Here is a 26339-nt window from a genome sequence, read left to right on the forward strand (position 1 = left end):
GTTTTAATATGTCTTGCTTAATTGTGCAAACTTGTAACAGACTATTCTTGTAGAAGGTCTTGCTTTAAAATAGTTTTAGCTTAATATGTGATCTGTTGTTTTAATATTCACTTCTTGTTTTGTCTGAAGGTATGACTTCGGGTTGTCGAATGAGCCTTTTGCCGATTTTGAAATGGCTAATTTGATTTTTTCCGAAGGTTTGAAATCCTATACCGTCCACGGATAGAGATACACTGGAAAACACCTGTTAGGCATTTGTCAAGCACTTTGGCGTCCGTGCGCTGTGTTTGTCTGTGTCTATTATATCTCTGATCCATGCTTTCTACTGTGTGTTTCTGTGGCACAAGTGAGGGTGCAAGCGGTTTAAAGAAACAGTGGAAATATAATTAGTGATTGAAGTTTAGATTTAATATCTTTGTCTTCATATTTACCCCAATGGGAAAAGTGAAACAAAACAAACGTAAACGGAAGAATAAGAACCCTACAGGTCTGCCAAGCGTGAAAGACATACAAAATGAAGAAGCCGAACTCAGTGCTAAGAGCTTGGCTAATGTGTACAGAGGAAAAAATGCTATTAAAGCCGTTATTGAACAGGTATGTGTTTCAAAGTTATCATTGTCATATGTATCCGACATATTTTTAAAATTAATTTTTAGGTGGGGAATCTGATGCAACTGACATTGCCAGGTGGATGGCTGTTCAACGACTGCACTGAAGGAAGGAGGCGACTGTTTTGTTTTGCATAATGCCGTCTTTCTTACCGTCGATTTCTTTCTTCAAGGGCCGAATTTTTTCCGTTTTAAGTTTCAAAGCGAAATTAAATTGCTGCATCGTGTCCCAATTTTTTTTTTATGTTCACGATAAACCTCGAACTTGGGGAAAAAATTAACGTCGACCTATTACTAAAGCATGTAGTACAGATATATTTGAAATTGTATTTTACACATTGTTACAAGGTCTTCATAAATTTGCATATGACTGCTACAATTTTTTCATTTAACATTTTTCTGTGTGACAATATAAAATTCATGGCACACGAAGCCAGTAACGGCACCCTTTTGAAAAAAAAAATTTACAGTGGCCTCAGTATTATCCTGCAGATAGGTGCCCTGACTCTTAAAAATAGAAACGGACTAATTTTCGAAATCAGAAACTGGAGACATTGATAGCATATTTTCCTTTAATGTACATTGTTAAGTGGAGGTACAGTAAATCCGTAAATAAATATTTAGATCCATTCTGCATTTATACGTGTAACAACTTCAGTTGTAGAAGGGGTATATGGCAAGAAATACTCTTATATTGAAGTACTAACCTTTCTGCATATGAAGTGTGATGTTTATTTGCAATCATGTTCAGACATAAATGCCCTGAAATAATTGCGGGAGTGATATGGCATTAAAATTAATGGTAACCTCCAGCTCATATCATAGATGTGAAGCAGATTACAGTGTTATCTCTGTGTTAAGTCTTATCACGCAGAGCTCTCATTAGGCTTCTCACTGCTTTCAGACCTATATTTGCTAACATAAATATGCACGTTTCAACTGTCACCTCTTTGCACTTACTGTCTGTCATCATATTGCAGTGTAAACACTAGCAAAAATTTGCTTACTTTTGACTCCTCTGAAAGTTAACCATTTTCAGTAAATCCTGTAAAGTTCAGTTTCAGAGTTTTATCATCATTCACATAGTAAAAATTGGAAATACAGAAGCGTCCGATCCCACCCGTCTTTGACCCATGACGTCACAAATATGGCGGAAACAAAAACAAACACACACACTTTCCACAAGAAGCCTAATGACACTAACAGGACAAGCGCGGGAAATGGGGTGTTTTGGGTGGGGGGCAAACTAAACATAAACAAATTTAGACGCCTTGCATAGCTACAACGTGTAAGTGAAGACAGCCATGCATGAATACCCACCCACCTCCCCAGGGGACGTAACCCCTGCAACCCATAGAAAATAAAGATGCTTCAGTAGCTGATTAGTGTTTTTTGTCTTAAAAATCTCACGGGATAGAACGAACAGATCAGAAAGATAAATATAATAAACTAAAACAGAAATTGGAGGAAACAGATAATTAAAATAAGTAATAAGTGTTTTTAAATTAAAAAAAAATATCACGAGATAGAACGAACAGATCAGAAAAGTAAATAAAATAAGATAAAACAGAACTGGAGACAGCCACACTCAAACCAAACTCCGCGCCGTCATGACGTCACACACGACAACAGCCTTACGTCACGGGTCAAAGCCGACGCGTGGGATCGGGCGCTTCTGTCGACCCCTACATTCTTGTTGAATTACAATTCTGATGATTTTAAATCTATTACAACCACTAAAATGAAGTAACTGACTTTTCAGAGAAATTTTAACTTAAAACTGTTGACAAACAACATGGAGTGATTACGGTAGCAATCGTTTCCTCTGTGACCATTATGATTATTTGGGTGTGGTATATTACAATACTGTAACAGTCACGTATAACAACTGTCCACACAATACGTGCCATGCCTAAACAAAGGCTTCCAAGGACTTCTTGATTAGTTGACATGTTGCCAGCCATCCAAAGTGCACCCTCCAAGAGCCATTCACCAATAGTCTTTTCCTCACTGTATTCCACAAGGTTCAGCTATATCTTGAAGAACCTATCTTTGTGTCTGTAGATTCCATCTTCCACATCTGGTTGACTAGTACATTCCACATTTCATTTTGAGGAGCTATAATCAATACTTGATAATAAATTTATCCTGTTCTAACTGCAGTGAAAAGGCATAACTTTTAGAAAGTTTTGATGTGAACTGTATATGGAAATACTTTTAGCTTTCTGATCTTATCATTTTTTATTTTACAGCTACAGGGAAGCACAGAAGACAAAATATTTGGCCTGAGCTCTATTGCATCCGTATTTGATAAACATCCGGAAATGGTTGTTCAAAATCGAATAATAAGGATAGCAGCTCCATTGCTGCTTGACAATGATCCAGTTGTAAGACATGCTGCAGCAGGTGCATTAAGGTAATTAAATTTAATAAATGTACATTGGATCAGAAATTGTTTTTAGTATTTGTCATTTATCAAATTCAATCACAGAAAGAAATGCCTCCTTAGAAGAGCTGAGACTACATAATTGTCAAGTGAACGAAGTCAGGTGATAATTGGTGGGATGCTACTTATAGACATTTCAAGTACAATCCAGCACTTGAACATCACGAAGAAATAAATAAAACAAAATAAAGTAAGAAATGTGCAAAGCAAAGGTGAAACTGTACAGGGAGATTTTGGAGATTGTTCAGAGATATTTTTAGTATTTAGTTATACAGAACCTGTGGTCTCTAGTGGCTTGTTCCATCATAATAATGTAATAGCTTTATATAGTTTATTATCTCAATTATCTTCGTAGCTGAGAAATAACTTGACAGCTATGAAAAATCCTGTAACATAAATCTACCTAAATATAAAACGCAAAACACAGGGAAATGCAACAACTTCATACAATGTAGTTGTAATTGCTGCAGGAACGGCTTAACTTTTCTTCATTGTGCAGATCTTTATTGCATCCAGTCAACCCATATGCAAGGTGAAACTTGAGTTTCTTCTGGTATATAAAATGATTGAACCACTTACAAGAATGCAACCAGGTGACATCGTCAGTAGCTTCCTTTAACTAAGAGGAACCTCTTCCTTGTATATATTTGGAAGGCCATATAATGTTGGACACACAATAAGAGCTAAGATTCTTGTGCCAAGAGACTGTTCTTCAGATGTTTGTTAGTCTTCTGTCGAACATATTTGTCAGGTCGCCACTTAGTCTGCAATATGCTGAATCCGACAGTAAACACTGCTTCTTCTGAACAACATCCTGCATCATGTCCAACACAACCATAGCATTTCCATTGTCCAGTGGTAAAGTAACAATATCAGGATCCACTGTGAGTGAACACAAAGCAGCCCTCTTAGCTGTTGTATGAGGGCATGCTGAAAATTAATGCCTTGGAACTTTTTTTATGAAAACTCTTAAAGCATTTTAATTAAGTTCTACATCTTTAGTCTTCATGTCTACATATTTGCAGCCCTCTGACACTAGGGCTTTGAATAGTAGTGTACATTTTGACTGGGCACTGATGCTCACTTTCGAAACAGGATTATTGCTTCTTTGCTTCTCACATGGGAGCCACTCTCTGTCACAAGCAGTGAAGGTATCCTACATGCACCAGTTCACTACCTCCCAATAATTCAGCTTGTGAATTCCATAAAGAAGTAATTCAGTTGCAACTTCATAACCATTAGATCAATGAACTCTAGAATAAATGAAATAGAAATTGATATAAATTATTATTATTATTATTATTAATTTTTTTTTTTTTTTTTTTTTTTTTTTTTTTTTTTTTATATATATATATATAAAAACATGGTGTTGACTCTTGGTGATGGATGGTTGGTACTATATATCGCACTGTCTACTTACGAAGACATCTGGTGATACATAGCAAATGTTTTTTTGACTGCTGCTGTGTGTAAGTTACTAAAGGATAGTTACTTGTGTCTTGAAGCAAATAAAAAATGAGTTGAGTAAATAATCTGTAAAACTGACATTCAAGCCACCAAAATGTTCTGAAATTGAAATGCTTTAACTAATTGTGAGCAGTACAGCATTTATTTGTTTAACACGCATAATTCATGTGTTGCATCAAGGCATCATGAGAACATAAGATACAGCTCATTGCTAATAGTCTAGTCAGTGGTGCAACATTGAGATCAAGTGATCACATTCTCAGGAACCAAACCTTTCGTTTTGTAACCTAACTATAGTCTATCAATAAAGCTGGCCATAATCATACCAATGCATATTTTGAGCTTATTCTCACTGCTCACGGTGGCTGAGCCAAGTGAAAGTCACCTTCCAATCTTATCACATTCTGCAAATAAGGCCACCCTATAGCAGTTTGTGTTTTCAGCAAATTTGCATCTATGATGATACTAGAAATAAAGGTTAATAGGCCATCATTATTGGTTAGGTACTGCTAACAAATAGTAGAAGTAGTGGAATGTTTGCAAAAAATGCCAGAGAAGAAGAAACAGATGATGTGATGCTGAGTAGACTTCTTGAGTTATTTGTATTATCTGTGTACACCTGGCGTGCTAAAAACTTATTATAAGCTGGAAGTCAAGAAACCGGAAGCCTATAGCTGCCCCCTCTGATAAAACTTTACTCATTCATGGAGATCTTTATAGCTTTCCAGACCTTGTGTATCTTAATGTCTCTGATTAGCAACTTTGGGAAATACGGAAGCGTCTGATCCGGCCTGTCTGCTGCTTTGACCCATGACGTCACAAATATGGCGGACACGACTATAAACCATGATTCCAATATGGCGCATATAAAGTCGGTACATACACATTATGAGGACGAAAAGACATCGAAAAACAAACACACACACTTTCCACAAAAAGCCTAATGACACAAAACCACACAAAGCGACGAAAAAAACCGACATCACAAAACTCCCCAAATACCACTAAATACTGTAATCATCTGGAATCGGACACTTCCCTTGACCTATATAGCTCAACAGCAGCTCCCGATCCCATAAATTAGGGCCAAACACTTCCCTTGGCCTATATAGCTAAAAAACATCTCCCGATACCAATATCAACATACACAGCCACACATTGGGATCGAACACTTCCCTTGACCTGCGCACTGTTAATTTTATCCATCATATCCATTCCTGAACAAAAACAACAACTGATTAATTTTACTAAAATTACCACACGATGTACAGCGAACAACACTAAATTAACCTTCACACAAAATTGTTAACTCACTGAAAGGAATTCCACTACAAACACAGCCAACACTCGAACAATTCTGGATAATGAGCAAAAGCAAACTGAACCCATTACACCACACAAACGGAAACCCTGAACATACCACCAGAGAGCACAACAAACCACAACACGACGACGTCTACAAACACGCCACATTCACAAACCAAACTCTGCACCATCATGACGTCACACACGACAACACCCTTACGTCACGGGTCAAAGCCAACGTGTGGGATCGGACGCTTCTGTCAACCCCAGCTCTGTTATTTTATATCCTGACTACTGTTTTCCTTTTAGTTTGCTACTGAAAACTTCATACTATGTTTCAAAGCTGTGAGAAACACCTGCTCTTTCATAAATTCTACTATTGTCTTCCCAATTTCACCTTGCTGCAATCATGTATTACTTTAAAGACTTGCAAGTTGTGGAGACAGTTAAGAGGGGTCTATGGTAGATTAGAAAATATCTTCTTTATACATACTGAAAAATCTCACGGGCTAAGCCATGTCACCCTTGCATTGGCTAGCTCTAACTTAACGTGATGACAAATGCCAACTTCTAGTCTATGCTACTCACAAGTGTATCACGTGAATGACTCTTAGGAAAGTGTAACCAAAATATCGGGCTTGTAAATGCCATATGGCCTTCAGCTGAAAAGAATGCAAAATCTCCCAAAAATGGTAATTCAGAAGCAACTTGTACTTAAAAGATATATGCCATACCAGTACTCAAACACAGAACCTTACCCCTCTGGGGTAAAACAGCGCACACTCCACTGAAGTGACCAGATAGGAAGCATAATTATTGCACACTTTCTTCTTCCTGCCATTCCTTCAGTACTTTGCTTCACACTTTAGGTATGTATCATATCACCAGAACTACAATATCAAATACTTTGGATATACTGACTGTAATGATCCATGCAACAAAATGTTATAGAATTCTCTCCATTACTGCTATTTGCTATTGGAACCAAATTCTCCACAGTTCTTATATTAACCTGTTCATGCTGAAATTAATAAAAAGCTGAATCAGTTCCTGTTATACCTGTGTGGCTTCATTGATCCACCAGAGCTAGCAACATTACTTTAGAAATTAACTGGCAGAACTCGTGACAGGCCATCTGTGGAGTATTACCAACACTATTAACTTCTTTGACCCAGCTAGATGGTAGTATAGGCGCATGTGAACATTAGCTGCCGTGTATGCAGTTCCATAAATAAATTGGTGTGTCTATCATAACTATCATAGTCGCATCAATTTTTATGTTTGGAACTTCTTGCTACAGTATTTTGGCATAGGTTAGTACTGATAAATATGCACTTGGACCCATTATTTTAAGACCCCACTGGCACATGTGCAGTGTGCACAGTTGATGTTGCACAAGTGCTGCTTTGGCGCATGCACCTCTGCTGCAAGTGTGTGTGTGTGGTACACTGTGTGCCCTCCATGGTGAAAGCTTGCCAGATTGATATGAAATCGATAGTCTCTGCACAGTAAAATCGTAGAATTACACCGGCTATATAGAGCAACTATAAATCGTCTTTCACAGATCTCAAAAGTGCCGAGATTTTGCTTAATGTTCTGTCTGGTGTGGCTGAAATATTTCCCACTGTCATTTTGAAGGTCTCGTCCTCTTCTTTTTCAGTCTTTCGTATGTCTGAGGTGTATGAGCCCCCCTACAACCAAAGATTGTGTTTCTATGGAGAATTTGATGAAATACAATCAAACAAAAACTGTAGCTCTCACACCAGACTTTTGGAGCAACATTATTATGAGTCACTGGGAATATGATTGTCCAAGTCCCTTGCCAATTGAGATGGCATCTTCTGCCAAATTCTGCATGAATTTGTGTTATAGGTAACCTTAGTGCTCTGCGTAGCTGGCATCCTTCTAAAATTTTACTATGCAAAGACAAACAGTTTGATTTTTTTAAAGGATTTGATATTTGGATTGCAATTTTGACAGTAAGCCATTTTCAAGCACAATATTTTGACAGAGACTGACAGAAAAAATGAAATCTCGGGAACACATTATTCTGGGTAACATATTTAAATGAGTAACCTTGCAAGATTATACGGTAATGTAAGTGCGAGATAAGCCATTGCAAATTTAATTACATTAATAACTGGTGTAACTGCCAGAATGTTGAACGCAAGCATGCAAACATGTATGCATTGTGTCGTACAGGTGCCAGATACCAGTTTGTGCAATGGATTTCCATGCCTGTTGTACTTTGGTCAGTCAGTACCAGGACTGTTAATGCTGTTTGTGGTTGATGCTGGAGTTGTCATCCAATGCTGTCTCATAGGTGCTCAATTGGAGACAGATCTGACAATCAAACAGCCCAAAGCAGTGTGTCAATACCCTGTACAGCATGTTGGGTTACAACAGCCATATGTGGTTGAATGTTATCCTGTTGGAAAACACCCCCTGGAATGCTGTTTATGAAAGGCAGCACAACAGGTGAACCACCAGATTGACGTGTGAGTTTGCAGTTACGGTGTGTGGGATAACCATGATAGTGCTCCTACTGTCATACGAAATCACACCCTTTACCATAAGTGCAGGTGTATGTCCAGTGTGTTTCCAGTTATAGGTCCATTGTGTCTAGCATGCAATCAAGCTGGTTGCAGACTCTCAGCTGGACTCCTAACAAATACACAGCCATCACTGGCACTGAAGCAGAACCAGCTTTCATCAGAAAATACATCAGACCTCCTCCAACATGCCTTCCAGTGAGCTGTCACTTGACACCACTGAAGTCACAAATCTTTATGTTTGGGGTCAGTGGCATGTATGCTACAAGGTGTCTTGCGTGGAGATGTCGTGTTACCAATTTGTAACAGTTAGTTGTCACTGTGGTGCCAACTGCTGCTCAGATTGATGCTGTATAATGTGACAGAGCCATATGCCAAACACAATAGTCTTCCCTCTCGGTAGTGATACATGATCATCTGGAGTCCTATCTTCTTGCGACTTTTCATTCTTGTGACCACTGCTGCCAGCAGTCGTGTACTTTGGCTACAATCCTGTCAACTCTTTCTGCAATATCACAGAAGGAACATCAACTTCTTGTAGCCCTATTAAACATCGTCATTCAAATTCAGTGATAATTTAGTTTTTAACACCTTAAAGACATTCTTGATTAAAATCAACTCACCACATCCAATCCAGAGTGAAATATCTAGTGATGGAAGAGTAACCAACGAAATTAATAGTTGGTTACAGAAGGGAGGCAATTTCTACCAAACAATAAAACACCTAATTTGGAGGAAGGAAGTTCCAGAAAAAGCAAAACTCCTTATGTTTAAGAGTTATTACTTCCCTATTGTCACCTCTGGAGGAGAAACATGGACAATGACAGAAAGGGACTGGAGCAGACTGCAAGCAGAGGAAATGACATTTCGCAGAGCAGTTAAGGGAAAAACAAGAATGGACGGAATAAGGAATGTAGATATTAGAAAGGACCTTAAACAAGAAAGCATGAGAGAAGAAATCGAAAAAAAAGAGATTAAGATGGTACGTGCATGTTAAAAGGACGCATGGGCAGACACGCCCCAAAATTATGGAAGAACTAAGGATGGATGGAAAAAGACCTAGAGGGCGCCCAAGAACATGGTGGAAAACGGGAGTGAGAATATCTGTGGGAAGGAGAGGTGTGACATGGCAGCAAGTGGAGGAAGAAAAGTGGTAAGAGGACAAGCCAAATGGAGAGGACTTGTCAGCACCCAGACCCGACAGTTGCTGGAGTGGGATCCGGATGTAGATATAGACATCCAGTCTCAAAAGTAACTAACACTCATGGCCGTTATGTATTTAAAGCAAACATGATTTGCATATTCCTAGTAGTGCTACTGGCGCCACTCTTATGCAAATCTTTTAAAAAATTTATAGAAGGTGTGCACCCATACTACAAAAAAATAATCAGTTTGATGTTAATGAGACAACCTTTCACCACCTAGGGTGCACGGCACAGTGTATAGACTTGCAGCAGAAGTGCACTTAAGCAGCTCGTGTGCAATGTTAACTGTGTACACTGTGCATATACCGGTAGGCCCTTAAATAAGGGAGTCCAGTGCATTATCATCACTATTCACCTGAACATTACCAGAAGAGTCTGTGCCAAAATATTGTGGCAATAAGTTGCAAACATCTAGCAGTTCATCCAAAATAGTATAAAAGTCATATTTGTTCTCTGCATACATTGACTGTATTACAATGTCAGAAATTTCTTTCTGAGAGTCAAATGATGATATTTGGTTAAATTGACTTTACTTTGTAATAACAAAATACATTACGAAAACTTCCATTTCATGCTCATTAACATCAATCATCTCCTTTGACTTGCAATTCGAATTTTTGGACAAGTTGGAGTTTTGCTGGTGTCCATAAATACTTGTTTCAGTTACAAGAATACAAATAAACACATTGACAAAAAATATTTCAATATATTAAAGTGGGGCAGTATTTGTATCTAAATTAATTTTTACCTCTGAGGTTGAAATAAAAAGGAAAATTATATCGATTTCATTGTGTATGCAGCTACTTGGATATCCGTCATCTTCTGATTCTTCAAACAATGGAAACTCCAGGATGGATTGTAACAGTATTATGAAAAGGATAGTTGCTAGTCACTATATTATAGTGGAGATGACTCGGTCGCAGACAGACATAATAGAAAGACTGTCAGGCTTTCGGCAAATGATGCCTGCTTTGATAACACACACACACGTGCACACAACCACGCCCCCCCCCCCCCCCCACCCACACACACACACACACACACACACACACACACACACACACACACACACACACACGTGACCACAGTCTCTGGCTGCTGAAGTCGGTTTCAGTGGCCAGAGACTGTGGTCATGGCTGTGGAGGTGTCTTGTCTACTCTTGGAGAAGGCCTTGTTGGCCGAAAGCTCTCTTTCTAACAGTGTTTTTTGTTGTGCGACTCAACATCTCTGCTATATGGTGATCAGCAACTATCCTTTTCATATCTTCTGGTAAACCTTCCGGGATGTAAGGTCGTGGTCCATGAAACTCGTCAGCTCCTAACGTTTCGTCCAGAGCTGCGCTGGACATCTTCAGAGGGGTGTTTCTCCTCCGGTGAGTCTTGCCAACATATATATCATAGAAAGAGTTACACATGATATGCAGTCGGCAAGACTCACCGGAGGAGAAACACCCCTCTGAAGATGTCCAGCGCAGCTCTGGACGAAACGTTAGGAGCTGAAGAGTTTCATGGACCACGACCTTACATCCCAGGTTTACCAGAAGATATGTCATCCAGTCGTGAAAGCCTTCATACTATATCCTTTTCATAATATTGTCGTCGTCCGATTCTTCATTTCTGTCACTGAAACTTTTCTCAGAACTGCTGTTGACACTTCCCAAATTTTTGGAGACTTCAGCACATTCACTGTATCACTATCATCAGTCTTGTCACTATAATATATTGCACATTTTGACATATTGAGGATATAGGCTCACTGTCCACATACTGGTGCATAGCTGAATGTAGATTGTTACTATCTTTTCAGTTGTTGAGATTCTGCAGTTATTGAGTGATAATAGAAGAGAGAATTTCTATGCAATTGCGTTATTTTATTGTCATCAGCAGTTCAGGCGATCATATCCATTTTCAAGCAACATTTAGTAGTTCAAAATAACAATAGTTACACAGAGTGAAGTACAGAAAGTGAGGTAGTATAATACGTTTAATGCCATGTGTGTTGTTAATGTGATTTTCTCCAATGAGATAACAGATCATAATTTAGTGTAAAAACACATTTACACAGTTTCTTGCCACTTAAATGTAAATTTCATAATATTACTATAAATTGTTAGCAACAGTTTGTTGCATACAACTGTGTGATGCCTAGTATATATTCTGCGTTGTGATCAAACATGTCATAACTAGTCCATATCCAATGGCTATGAGACTTGAGAACATGTAAAATGTGAATATTAATCCAGAGGAAAAGATTTAACAGGAAAATAGCAACTTCCACAGTACAAATAACCTAGAAATTTATCAAAGGCAGTAACAGCATGCCCCCACAGAATCATATGGAAAAAGCTGAACATGCATGTGCATTTCTTCTGCAGCTGGATAATTACAGACTACAGTCATAGTTCAGTTGAACAAGTATAAGACAGACAGACAGCTCTGTAGCCTTATAGCTGTGGAACCATTCTCTCATTTGCCTGAAATAATTTAGGATCACAAAGGAAAACACACATCAGTTTTAACATAGTAATTAAATCCTCCAAATACAAATTTTGATGTGAAAACCTAAGGAAACACAGTTGAAATTTATTGGTATTAATTTTAAGAGCTTCTTTTAAGCTTTATAAGTCCGAAGTCCCCCCCTCCCTCCCTCCCTTGTCCCCAAAAACAGTGGTTCTCAAACTGTGTGATGGGGGCAACACACAAGTATTCGATATGGACACCTGCAACAGTAATGGCTGCATAGAGGATAGATAAAAATCAGTTGAATATTTTCATGATCCGTTGTAAGATACATGCAGTGTAGTTCTCCTCTATGTAATACCTTTGTGTAATGAAAACACTGGCTGTATTCCCACATTTTCCTTCACCTACACTTTTCTTATCTGCTTTAGGATGTAATGTGTGAAGTGTTAGGGCCTGGTATCATTGTTAATGGATACCATGCTCTATCTGTGCTATAAAAAGCCGTTTAGCATTACAGGACAATTAACTCTACCAGATACTCTAGATTTGCTGAGAATTAAGATTAATGAGTTGGTGGAGAAACTGCTTTCTTCAGTTTGATACATTATTTGATATGTTAAGGGATCCCGACAATACAACAATCCTTTTGTGCCCTTTCACGTAGAGTGTAGGGGCTGTAACCACCTTTGATTAAAGCTTCCTGTGTTTGTTTGCACCCTGTATCAACATTTTAATTATAATAAGTTTAGTATGTTCAAAGTACTGCCAAGATTTTACACTGCTTGAACCACCATCTACACCTACATCTATATTCTGCAAACCACTGTGAGGTGCATGGCAGTGGCTATGCCCCATTATACCAAGTATTAGGATTTCTTCCTGTTCCACTCACGTATGGAGTGTGGGAAGAATGATAGTTTTAATGCCTCTGTGCATGCAGTAATTATTCTAACCTTATCCTCCCAATCCCTGTGTGAGCAGTATGTGGGGGAGGGGTTGGGGGGGATGTGCCTAGAATAATCATTTAAAGCTGGTTCTTGAAATATTATTAGACTTTCTCAGGATAGTTTGTCTGTCTTCCAAAGTCTGCCAGTTCAGCTCCATCAATATCTCTGTGACGCTGTCCAATGGATTAAACAAACCTGTGACCATTCATGCTGCCTTTCTTTGTATATGTTCAACATCCCCTGTTAGTCCTGTCTGGTACAGGTCTCACACACTTCAGAAATATTCCAGGATGGATCACACGAGTGATTTGTATGCAATATCTTTCTTAGACTGCCAATAAACCAAAGTCTACCTTCTGCTGTACCCATGACTGAACCTATGTGATCATTCCATTTCATATCCCTACAAAGTGTTACATCCATGTATTTTTATGGGTTGGCCAGTTCCAACAGTGACTTATTGTTATTGATAACTGCATTATCTCCAAAAAGCCTATAAGTGAGGTCATTTATGTACAACATGAACAGCAAGGGTCTCAACATACTTAGCTGTGGCCCACCCAAAGTTACTCCTACATCTGACGATGACTCTCCATCCAATATAACATGCTGTGTCCTGAATTCAGTCACAAATTTCAGCTGATAGCCCATATGATAATACTTTTGACAATAAGCATAGGTGCGGTATTAAGTCAAATGTTTTTCAGAAATCGAGAAACACTGCATCTACCTGGTTGCCTTCATCAAAAGCTTTCAGTATGTCATGTGAGAAAAGTGCAAGTTGCATTTCAAATGATTGATGTTTCCAACATCCATGCTGGTTGGCATTGAGGAGGTAATTCTGTTCGTGATACCTCATTATGTTTGAGCTCAGAATATGTTCTAATATTCTACAACAAATTGATGTCAAGGATATTGGACGATAGTTTTGAGGATCACGTGTACTACCCTCCTTGTATATGGGTGTGACTTTTGCCTTATTCCAAGTACTAGGCACAGTTTTTTGTTCAAGGGATCTATGATAGATTGTAGTTAGTGGATGGGCTAACTCAGCTGCAAATTCAGTATTGAAACTGATACATCCCATCAGGCCCTGGATCTTCGTTCACTTTTAACAATTTCAGCTGCTTCTCAACACCATTGACAGTGATACTTATTTCATTCATCTTTTCAGTGGTACAAGGCTTAAATTGGGGCAGTTCTTCTGGGTTTTCCTTTGTAATGGAACATTTGAAAATGAGTTTAATATTTCAGCTTTTGGTTTGCTACCCTCAATTTCAGTTCCTGGCTCAATTGCTAGGGACTACGCTAACTTTAGTGCCACTAACAGCCTTTACATATGACCAGAATTTCTTAGAATTCTGTGAAATGTCATTTGACAATATTCTGCTACGGTAGTCATTGAAGGCATCACACAGTGCTCTCTTGGCAGCCAAACATGTTTCAGTAATCATCTCTATAGCCTTACGCTTCTTTTTTACACATATTATGCAGTAATCTGTTTCTTTAAAAGATTCTTCACAGTGACTGTATACCATGGAGGTTCCCTCCCATTACGAACTGTTCTACTGGGTACATGTCTATCCAGTGTGTGGTCAACTATTCTTTTAAATTTGAGCCAGAGTTCCTGTAAGTGCTCTTGACCTGTGCTGAAAGTTTCAAATTTGTCATTGAGATATGACATTACTGACTTTTTATCTAGTTTACTGAGCATATCCATCTTTCTGCGTGTTTTAATTGTCCTTTGTACTTGTACGCATTATGGTCACTGACACTGCTTTTGATGTGGACATCCTGAAGGTCAGGTCTATTTGTGGCCATTAAACCAAATATATTTCCATCATGAGTGTTCTAGGTAAATTTAGAGAAGGCAGTTAGTAAAGCTTCACAGTTGTCTTATCATGCCCACCACTAAAAAAACTGTAATTTCCCAATTAATTATTGGTTGATTAGAGTCTCCACCGATGATCACAGTGTGACTGGGGAATTTACGTACAAGTGAATTGAGGTTTTCTCTGAAATTTTTGGTTGCACCAGGAGATGAGTCTGGTGGGCAACAGAAAGACCCAATTATCATTTCATGTCCAAACAATCTCACATGCAGCTTCAATTTCTACCTTGGTAGAATTGAGTTTTTTGTCTGCTGTGACAAGTACACCACCTACATTTCCCATTTGCCTATTCTTTCGATATACACTTAAAGTTTCCTCAAAAATCTCACTGTTATCAATTTCAGATTTTAACCAGCTTTCTGTACCTAGCACTATGTGAGCTTCACTGCTTTTTGTGAGCGCTTCAAATTCTGGCACTTTGTTGTGAATGTTTCGGCGGTTTCATATTAGGATTTTAATACTCTCACCTGTGGGAGGCATTTCTTTCGATCTTACACTGATACTTCTGGGTTTCCTACAGCTATCATTATCTGGATTGGATGGAGAGTCACCTAATCTAAAAGAAAACCCTTGTGTGCAGCCCACACAGTCAGCTACCTAAGTAGTAACCTCTGATGTGTAATGTACACATGACCTATTTAGGGGGACCCTACAGTTCTCAACCCAGTGGCTCAAGCCCAGGAAGTCACAGGCTAGCTTGTCACAGAACCTTTGAAGTCTCTGGTTCAGTCCTTCAACTCGACTCAGAACCAAAGGGCAATGATCATTTCTGGAGACAATGCTGCAAATTGTGAGCTTTGTTGAAACTCCGTATGTTAAGGTTGGTCTTCTCAAACTTCTCTGCCAGTCACTGGAATGACCCAAGGACGACCAAAGAGCCCAGATGACAGGCATAAATTATTCCAATGTGTGCCACAATCTGCAGTTGGCTGCACCCTGTTCCCTCAGTGGCTGCCGGAATAGCCTCTTCAACATGCTGAATGAGGCCCTCGGGCATGTACACTGAGTGCAACTAATGTCGTTTCCTGTCCCTTGCTGCCATTTCCCTAAGGGATGCCATCATTCACCATGATATTTGAACTTCTGGAGATTAATAGAGGCTACCCTTGAGCATTTGCCACCTTTTGACACTGAAAAAAACAGGTTTCCCTGAAAAAGGTGAAGTGAGTCCAACTGGATCTGTTTCACTGAAAGACAACACGTCAGACGTTTTGGTTAGGGAGCTCAATATATTGCCCTGAGTCCTCCCTGGTCCTCATCCACCCTGTACAGGACACCTAAATCTAACATTGATGTGCCACTCCCAGTCAATTGGATGGGTAATGACAGATCCTGCACTTTCTGCCAAGGAGACGGAAACCACAGGAGAGGATAGTACCTGCGGTACTTCTGGTACAGGTATCACAGGTTCATGACTCTTGAGAGCTCTTCTGACACCAGTTTTCAGCAGTTGTTAATTGTTTGACAGTGATGATGATGAGGTCCCATACTCTGAGGAGCGAAGGGGATGATGCAGTACACCCACACCACCGACTAGGCAAGGTCCAAGCAGAGGTGGTTTGCCGTTGCCTTCCTCCGATCATAATGGGGATGAATAATGATGATGATGACAACACCACCCAGTCATCTCAAGGCAGGGAAAAATCCCCGACTCTGCCAGGAATCGAACCCGGGACCTGATGCGCAGGAAGCGAGAATTCTACCGCAAGACCACAAGCTGCATACAAAACTCTATTCACTGCACCAACTGTACAGAACGTGTTGACAGTAGTCAGAGCGATTTCCAGATGCTTATGAACGTCAACCAACTCGCCCCATATTTGAGAACAGCATTCAGATTGGGGATGCATTTTGGCTGCTGCAAATGTATTACAAGGCAGTGAACAAATGACTTTAATTTAAACCTGGTGATTATCTTTTAATCTGTTGAGCTAAAAAGTTGCTAATTCCCTATAAGTAATGAAGCAGATACATAAAATGAAATGTTTATTAAGACAACAGAAAAACCTGTGGTCAAAATAACTAGCTTCTTAAAATGTTTTGATGTTAATTATAGTTGTCACTATTTGCAGCTCACAGTCATTTGTTAGATCTGTGTTTGATGTTCGTGTATCTTATCCAATGCAGTTCAACATTATTGACAGCAGGTGAAATGTAGAGGGCGTGCTAACTATTTAGGTACCTTGTTGCCTTTATTGTTTTTCAGAACATCCTGGCTCAGTTTAGATGTGATAGTGGTGCACATCAGGGGCCCCATTTCATCCCATGTAAACGTCCATAAGAACATCTCCTCCATGCACCTGAACAGTGCACTATGGTAACCTGAGCAACTCACGTCATTGGGTTTTCAACATATTCATGCCCTATATCCAGACTCATCAGTCCAGGCAATGTTTTCCATGCCTTTGAGTATCGGGTAAGCAGAGGTGCATAGGTTTGTGAACCCTGTGGTGAGGAGATGGTTCTGAATGATGTGGCATGCTGTTATCCAACATTGATTTATGGGGTAATTTACTGCAATATAGTTTGGCTATCTGATGTTACAATTCATAATTATCATCACTGACCCCAGTCTGCAACACAGTTGACTGTGGCAGTTATCTCAGAATTGAGGTACCCATGGTATACCCTTGACAGTGTGACACATGAAAAGCCCAGTGCCTGAATCATTATTTGAAGCAGTCACCAACATGCTAATTCACACACACTCTTATAACGTGCAGCTCACCCATCCGGTGTTCAACTTGTGTACCAATGCACAGTACAGGTCACCATAACACTCCAGTCATGTGACATGCCATCTGTTCCATTCACCTTTGTGATATTGGCACTTTCTGTTCAATACATGTGCTGCCTCTGATTCAGTTATCTGTGAGTGTACTAATTTGGCTCTGTGCACTACTGGACATGAGGGCTGTCCGTTGCCTTAAAAACTGATGGTTAGCTTTATCTGTAATTATGGAAAAGATCAAAACTTATCAGCAAATCTGACTGCTGATTTTTCTTATGTTGGTAAATGGTATGCAGAATATTTTTGTCCTTAAACTAGTACTGTTGTATGTATTCCTTTCAAATGTGTATACTAGAATACTGTGCCATCCACAGAGTTATTTATTTTTGACAGTGTATTGCCGATGGGACTCCATCAGAAGTCGGCGAACAATGTAAGAAGTTTGGACTTTCATGTGAAAAATGGGTTGCTGAATTCAAATGTGGTTGCACTTCTCTTAAAGATAACCCTCATCAAGGGCATCTCAAAACTGAAAATACAGATAAATACTTCGAAAAAGTGTTGATATGATGTTTAATGTAATTGGATAGATAGTCTTCTTACCTAGCAGCGGCAGGAGAACTAATGGTATTAAAGTTTGCAAGCTTTCGGAGTCAGTGGCTCCTTGTCTGGCAGAAGGGTTGAATGGGAAGGGAGTGGGGTGAGGGGAAATGACTGTGAGGTTTAGGAAATGGGGCAGAGTTCAGAAAAGTTGCCAGACGCCAGGTCAGGGGAAACCTGCCAGATGGAATGAGAAGGAAAGAGTGGTTGTTAGGGACTGCACTGGATGAGATCTGAAAACGTGAGAGCTTAAGATGGAAGACAGGGTGATACACTAGACAGAGATTACTGTCGAAACATCATGCACGAGTTAATAAGATCAGAAAGCTAAGTGCATTATATGTGATAGAAGTGGGTGGAGACAGTGAAAAATAGACAGGCTTAGAGGTACAAATTTTTGGAACTTGTATCCCATTCACCATATTTTTCACTCACTGATTGGCACACATTTCACAGAAATGTCTGCTGGAATTTACTTAATGCTTGCTGATAAGGTTACACATGCTTCATTGTGTATTTTGAAAACATTTCAGCATCACACTTCAGGAATGGCATTCATTCTTGGGGAAAACATTGGAAAAGTACTTTAAGGACACTGTGTTCAAAAATAAGTTTTGTTGTTGGAAAGAAAACATTTTTTGATTGAAAGATAAATAACTTTTTGCATTACGATCATACATGGTCTAACATTTTCCTGTGTTACCAAAATGTGTTGTTTCATTAAACATAAGTTCAGTAATAGCAAATTTTTCTCTTTCCAGTCTCACTGACTTAATATGATAAGAAGGAAATTCTTTGTGAATGACAAGCCTTCTTTGTAGAAAATCAAGTGTGTTTCAATCTATTTCTTCAGTAATTTGTACAACAATTAAAAGAATAAATTTGGTGTGCTAAAATGGACAGTATTTTATTACATAATGTATGTATTGCTGTTTAAGTGTAGTATTTGCAGTTTACTGTGTGAAACAAGTTTGTCGGCATTAGTTTCTCCAGTTTAGTATATTGTAATAATTTGTTTCAGGAATCTTAGTGCTTGTGGAGATCCTGACTTGTGTGACTTACTAGTTCAGCAGGATATAATGACATCACTTAGTGCCTTAATTCAGAAGGTATTTTGCTGCTCTACTTCATTTGCATACTAAACAATTTAGAATAACAACTTCCATAACTTCAGTAGTTGAATTAAACATATCTTGACTTTGCTGATATTTAGACCGCTGAGAGTGGTCAGTTTAAAGTGAATGTTTTACTTGAAATATTAGATAGCAGCAGTGTAATATAAGAAAAGTAACAATGTCCCCTCCTCTCCCCAGTTATGTTTTTCTCCTAATATACATGTATAAACCAGTTCCTGTAGTTATCAGTCTAAGTAGATTAATATTAGTCTTGATTTGTTGTTAGAGAGCCAGCTAGCATTGGCTGCTTCTGTCTGTTAATGTGTGACTTGACTTATTTCACATGTTTGTCAGAGGACTAGCCAGTACTGGCTGCGTCTGCCAGTTAATGTGTTGTTTGACTTCATGGGGTGACATACAAAAAAGGATGTGTTAGTGAATACAAAATAAATCAACATTCAATGAAACTGAAAATCAGAAACAAGAGATATGTGTTCCTTGTTTTAGTTTGGTCACTGACCTCACTTTCACAGAGTAATATGTTTTTCATCAGTGTGGTGTGAAAAGACACAATAGAAGAAAACACATGTTTTATTTATATTATTAAATTAACTTAGAAATATGCTCAAAGAGTTTCAGCACAGCTGTTGTGTGATCATTGTGAGGAGTACAGTACTATTTGAAAACGTAATGTTATTTTAGAACTGCATGACTGGAGATGCTAGAAACACCATTCTAGTTTTGTGTGTTACTTTCCCAGTGGCACTGTGGACACCCCGTCGAGCAGGTCCTACCAAATTGCTTGAATTTTTTTAAAAGAAGGAAATCTTTAAATCTCCATTTGAAGCTTCACAATGTCACTACTAATAGCACAATGTCCATAGTAAGAGCTGTGTGGAATGCTTCATATATGATTTTGCAATATTCTGTTTCTCTTGCAGTTTCATAGCATTGCTTTTTCAGTTACAGTATATTATTAGCTTGTAAAGAAACAAGAAACATCCACAGTTGCAAGTCTTACTTTCAAGAAAAGAATTTTTCTTGTTATCGATAATCGTGATGTCCTTAACCAAAGTAAACTGTGGCTCAAGTAGAGAGATGCTGAATTTTTCTAAATGCAATTCATGTGGATATCAATTTCTGGGGTCTTTTGCGTGCTCTCACTTTCATTGTGGTGACATGATAGAAAAGTTCAGAAAGTGTTACCAAGAGAGGAAAACAGTAATGGAAATTCCTGGATGGAGCAGTACATAAAATAAGGGAAAGAGAACCAGTCAACTATAGTGGATCAATGATTGTAGCACAGTAACACATAATACAAAGCAGTGAATGCAGCTGTTTTCTGGTGTGTGTTGATGTGTGGAGCACATTAATCTGCTATAGGTGAGTGGTTGCCTTCCCTTACTTCAGCAGTGGTATTTAGCCAATGTGTACTGGTTTCAGAAGTGATACTGTATTAAGATTTCTATTCATGCATTCGAGGAGAACTTAGGATTTTTAAAAATGTTGAAATATCACTCAAGAGTATTAGAAACTTATCCAAAGTATTTCGGTAGTCAGTCATAACATTCTGTAAGAGAGGTTCCATGGCTCAGCACATGCTTGATTTGGTTATTTATGGAAAATGCTGTAATTCAGAAGGATGCTACATTATTTGCATGGGAAGAAATTGATGAACACAGTGCCATGTCAAGTAGTAGTAAGTAGGATGGAAAGAATTAAGGTTTTGGGTATACACTGGTGAGCTGAAACATACCCACTACCCACTATGAAACTGGATGTCGTCTACTGTCATTGTGAGCATATGATGCAGTGAGGAAAATATTTAAGTGAAACAGAGACAAAGGGGAATCATTCTAGTGACAGTACAAGTCACAAGTAGGGAAGTGTGCTGCTGTAAGTGACTTTGACAAAGGGCAGAATGTTGTGGCCCAGCACCTGGGAACAAGCCACTCAGAAACAGCTAAGCTGCTTGGCTATTCATGTACTGCAGTGTGAGCATCTGTGAAAACTATTTGAAGGGTTGTGAAACTAAAAGTAGAGAAGTTATTAGACTTCCACACCTCATCACAAACAGTGGAAGTTCGACACTTGCTAAACCTGCAAACAAGGATAGGTGAGGGTGTGTGGCAGATCTGGTGGCAGAATACAATACTGATGCAGGCATAAATGTTTCAGAGAACATGATTCAGTGTAAATTGTTGAACATGGTGTTTCACAGCATATAATCCCTACATATCCCCATGTTGTCTCAATGACATCCTCGATTAAAATTGCAGTGGGCAAGGAATCGCCGAGATTGGACCATGGATAAATAGAAATGTGTCACCTGGCCTGACAAATTATGTATCTTATTACACTAGGTCAGTGGCTGTGTCCAAATAAATGATCGCCAAGGGAACAGCTGCTCGGAACATGTACCACATCTCAAGGTGATGGTAAGAGTATTGTGCTGTGGGGGACATTCAAGTGGGCTTCCATGGGGCCTGTGGCAGTAACAGGAGGCACCCTGACAGCTGTGGACTGTGTGAACATTATTGTGGTTCACCTGCATGCATTTATGTTTGATGTCTTCTCTGATGACTTGCAACTGAATTACTGCACTATACAAGGCTAGAATCATAGAACAAAGGTTTGAGGAGCATGACAGTGAACTCAAGTAGATGTCTTGGCGACCAAATTTGCCTGACCTGAACCCAATGGAACATATCTGGGACACTTATTGGATGCCTGCCCTTCACTCACAAACCAAAAGCCAGTAATTTATGGGAATTTCAAGGCTGTTCATCATCATCATCATAATCATCTTGGACAGTTTCCAGCCTCTGGCCAGGTCTATGGAACATAGGCCTCTCCATCGTCTTCTGTTTTACCACCATCTCTCCGTGTTCACCTTGGTCCAGTCTTCTCCTTTCTTCTGGACTCATTCCTCATCTCCTTTCAACCATCTGTCTCTGTCTTCCTCTTGGTCACTTTCCTTCCCATTTTATCTCGTGTATCTTCCTGGGTATCCTCTTCTCCTCCATTCTCGTAATGTGTCCATACCATCTCAGCCTTGGTTTCTCTATCTCCTCCTGTAATGGTTCCACCTTCATTAACTCTCTGATACTCTCATTTCTTAACGTGTCTATCTTTGTCACTCCAATACTGTTTCTCAAGAATTTCAGCTCACTATCGTGTATTTTACTTTTCTCTCTTCCTTTCATAATCCAGGTTTCTGATGCATATGTCAGGATCAGTACATAGTATGAGCGGTATGTAACCTTTTTACTGATTTGGGGTACATCCTTGCTCCGTATCAGGCTTCTGACACTCCTCTGAAATTATTCTGCTTTTTTGCCCTGCTTGTTTATTTCTCTGTTGTTTTTTTCCATCTTCCTGTGTCAGGCTTCCTAGATACTTGAAACTCTCCACTCTGCTCAAACATATGGTGCAATATTGATGATAGGCAATGAAAACTTCATAACATTTTAATGGAGAAGCAAAAATAGTTTCTTAAAAAATCTATTAAGTGATACAGATAATGTTGCCATATGTGTAACTAAATAGTAGAAACCTATTGACAGATTAGAGAAACCCATGTACAATAAAATCTCTCTTAGATAGTGGAGTTACAGGTTACTGGGATCACGAGGGTTTCAAGATAGATGGAGTTAGGAGGTTTTCCTTGCCTACTATCAATATATTTCCAGAAACCTACAAAGTATTTGTTGAATCCATGTCAAGCAGAATCACTTTCCAAAGGTGGACCAACATGCTATTAAACAGTTGGTCATAATGTTTTAGTTCATCAGTGTGTATGTTAATGAAGATTCAAAGTAGGAAGGAAAAACAAAAAATTAGGTAGATGAACTAATCTAGTTAGGCTGTGCTTCTTGTGCTGTAAGAACGTTATGACTTTGGAAACATAGAAATAATTAAGTTAAATAACTATAAAGGGAGTAATCTTCTGTAATGATTCATACTTAGGCAAGATTTATTCATTGTACAAAGGAGAAGAAAATTGGGATTGTGTATGGCATTTGTATATGTACTTCTTTAATCAGTTGGAGAATTACTGATTACTACATTGCATACATTTGTTAGCTGATGATGAAATTTGTCACCAGTGCATTAGTGCCTGGAATTAATTGCTATATTCACAAATATTATAGAAAGAAAAATTATCTACATACATCTCCCGACCAAATTTAAATTCACTTGTCCACTTGACAAAGTTGAATATGAAGGAGCAGAGTCCCACAGTGTATACTGGAAATCGGCATGAATGTCCTTTGCTTTCATACCTTTCTATATGAAGTACTAGATCACTACTCAAATCTCGTGTTTTTGTTCCTCCCCCCCCCCTCCCCTCACACACACACATCTTTGCAAACCACTGCAGGGGAAGAACAACAGAGCCACGTCACTGCCACAGCTCTGTTCCAAGAGCACCGACATGGCACGTGTTCACAGGCAACAGTCCAATGAATATTACGTGAACAGCTCGTTGTGCTAGTGCTGGCCTCTTGTGGTGATTTCAAGAACTTTTGAAACCACCCTCACAGCACCGTAAACCATTGTTTTACACCACTTTTTTATATCAAGAAAACTGTATTTTACACCTCCCTGAGAATATAAATTATGTGCTCATTTGAGAACAAATTGGCCTCATGTATCATTTACCAACATTCAACCCTTGCCCACATTTGATGGAGGCTAAGGGGGTAGGGTTCGTATATTGATGGAGAGCACCCAGTCATCAGATTGGATAGGAAGGAGGGAGAGAAGTAAACTTTACTCTTCAGTAATTGGGTTATTTATTAATAGATCTGTGTGTCCTGCACAGTAATCTTCTTGTAGAGCATAACTGATGTGTTGACAATGAGACATGATCTCCTTTCTGCCAGGTTTCAGGAGCTGGTATCATATCTCTTTTTCAAACATTATTTATTGCATTGTAAAAATGTGGCCATTCAAAGTGCAAAGGACTTTATCCTGCTTTCATAAATCAAAGTTCATTCTTCTTCTTCTTCTTCTTCTTGTTGTAACTCTGATTGCAAATAAGACGATGTTTCATAAGTTAACCTGAAGTAAGCATAAGTGTTCTTTTCAAGTTGGCGTACATAAGGATTGAACACTCACAGTAGCAGTCTTGTCAGAAATGCAGTATGAACACTACTAATTATGAATCCTGTTTCGTGAAAGCGTGTGTTCATAGATGGACAGGAAGGTAACTCTCCATAAAACCGGCGGAAACATTGAAAAATATTCTGTAGTGAATATTGCTCTTCAAAATGAACTGAAATGAGACTTTATCACATTCATGAAAAATTCTGTATTTGCCATCCTCCTTGTAACAGAACTAGTACAAAATTTAAATTGTGTGTGATTATTATTAGATAAGGAGGTGCCACACCAATTTTGAAGGGGATACGTTTCTGTGAAATGAACTGCATCATTCCCATGTTATCTATTGTTTATACGATAAATGTCATGCTGTTTTCCTCTAACCACTTGTGCACAGAGTAAACCTTTTTCATATTTGCAAATCTGAATGTTTCTGGTTGCAATATTTTTGTGATTTTGAACAATGATGATATCCTGCAACTTAATTGCGATGTAAAAAAGGAAAGCTGCCTACAGATAACGACAGATTGGCAAAGTCATTGGTCAGTGATGCACAAATCTTCATAATACATATTGCCTTGTTATACCCTCTGTGCAAAAATTTTATGCCCTGAGATACAAGAAGCTGATTGATCTGTCTATTTTAAAGTACATCAAGATTCGCTGTGTAACCTGCTATTGTGAGTATTATTATTGTGTTTCTGGTGGTGTTGGATTTGGTTGGATTGGCTCCATTTGAATGCTTAGATAGTTTGACAGAAGTAAGAGGGAGGAAAAACTTCATCAACAGGAGTAGGTTGATGAGTCAATACGGATGTATCAAAGTAACTGGGAAGTATGTTTCTTTACAAATTAATTTATTATTTGAGGTATTGCTCTCCATGAGTTATGATCTGTTTCTTTTAATACTTGAAAGTATAGAATAATGTATGAACGCCACAAAAAAAGTTCGTTACTTATTGTTGACTTTTATTGGAAACATACTTTTTAAAGAAATATTGATGGTAAGTAGAGTCCAGAACCTGAAAATAATGAATATGACTTTCCTTTTAAAAAGTCACATCTATTATTATTATTATTACTACTACTACTACTACTACTACTACTACTACTACTACTTTTTTTGATTAAGTTAAACTGAAAAAATTTAATACATTGTAGAATCTAGTAGAAGAATTGATTAAAAATATAGTTTTCAAAATTTAAAGTACATGTACTAGATTACGGTATTTACAACAGATGGACATAAAGTAAGCCCCCTCCCATTTGCCAACTTATCAGACGACGGAAGCAGGATTGTTGGAAGGAGAGATACGTTTCGATCACTGGGTGCCATACGTCACCTTCCCAAGTCTGGGCAAAGAACAAACGACTTTTTGGGTACCAGACCCCCAACAGTTGTTCCCATTGTTACCATAAATGGCGTGTTATCTACCAATGCAAATGCGATTGCCGAGCACTTTGCTCGAGCCTCTGAGTCAGAGAATTACCCTCCCCCCCCCCAGCCTTTTTGCAGAATCAAATGACAGCTGGAAGGGAACGTCCTCTGATTCACTACACGCCGTGGCGAATCCTATAATGACCCATTTACAGAGTGGGAGTTCCTCAGTGCTCTTGCACATTGCCTCAACACAGCTCCTGGGCCTGATAGGATCCACAGCCAGATGATTAAAACATCTCTTATCTGACTACAAGCGACATCTCCTCATCATCTTCAACCAGATCTTGTGCGATGGCATCTTTCCATCGCAATGGCGGGAGAGCACCATCATTCTGGTGCTCAAACCCGGTAAAAACCTGCTTGATGTGGACAGCTATCAGCCCATCAGCCTCACCAACGTTCTCTGTAAGCTGCTACAATGTAGTGTGTCGGTGGGTGGGTTGGGTCCTGGAGTCACAT

General features: G+C 38.9%; 1 protein-coding gene across 1 annotated transcript in view; it reads left to right on the forward strand.

Annotated features, from left to right (window-relative positions):
* The first annotated feature begins 305 nt into the window (after positions 1 to 305).
* LOC124787716 (HEAT repeat-containing protein 3) overlaps positions 306 to 26339 on the forward strand; it is a 309813-nt gene continuing 283779 nt past the window's right edge. Inside the window, exons 1-3 of the mRNA XM_047254560.1 lie at positions 306 to 594; positions 2861 to 3024; positions 19237 to 19324. Of these exons, the coding sequence (XP_047110516.1) occupies positions 436 to 594; positions 2861 to 3024; positions 19237 to 19324 (411 nt within the window). The 5' untranslated portion in view covers positions 306 to 435. The remainder of the gene's footprint in view (positions 595 to 2860; positions 3025 to 19236; positions 19325 to 26339) is intronic.

This window comes from Schistocerca piceifrons, chromosome 3 (genome assembly GCF_021461385.2).
Source record: "Schistocerca piceifrons isolate TAMUIC-IGC-003096 chromosome 3, iqSchPice1.1, whole genome shotgun sequence".
In the NCBI taxonomy this organism is placed as follows: domain Eukaryota; kingdom Metazoa; phylum Arthropoda; class Insecta; order Orthoptera; family Acrididae; genus Schistocerca; species Schistocerca piceifrons.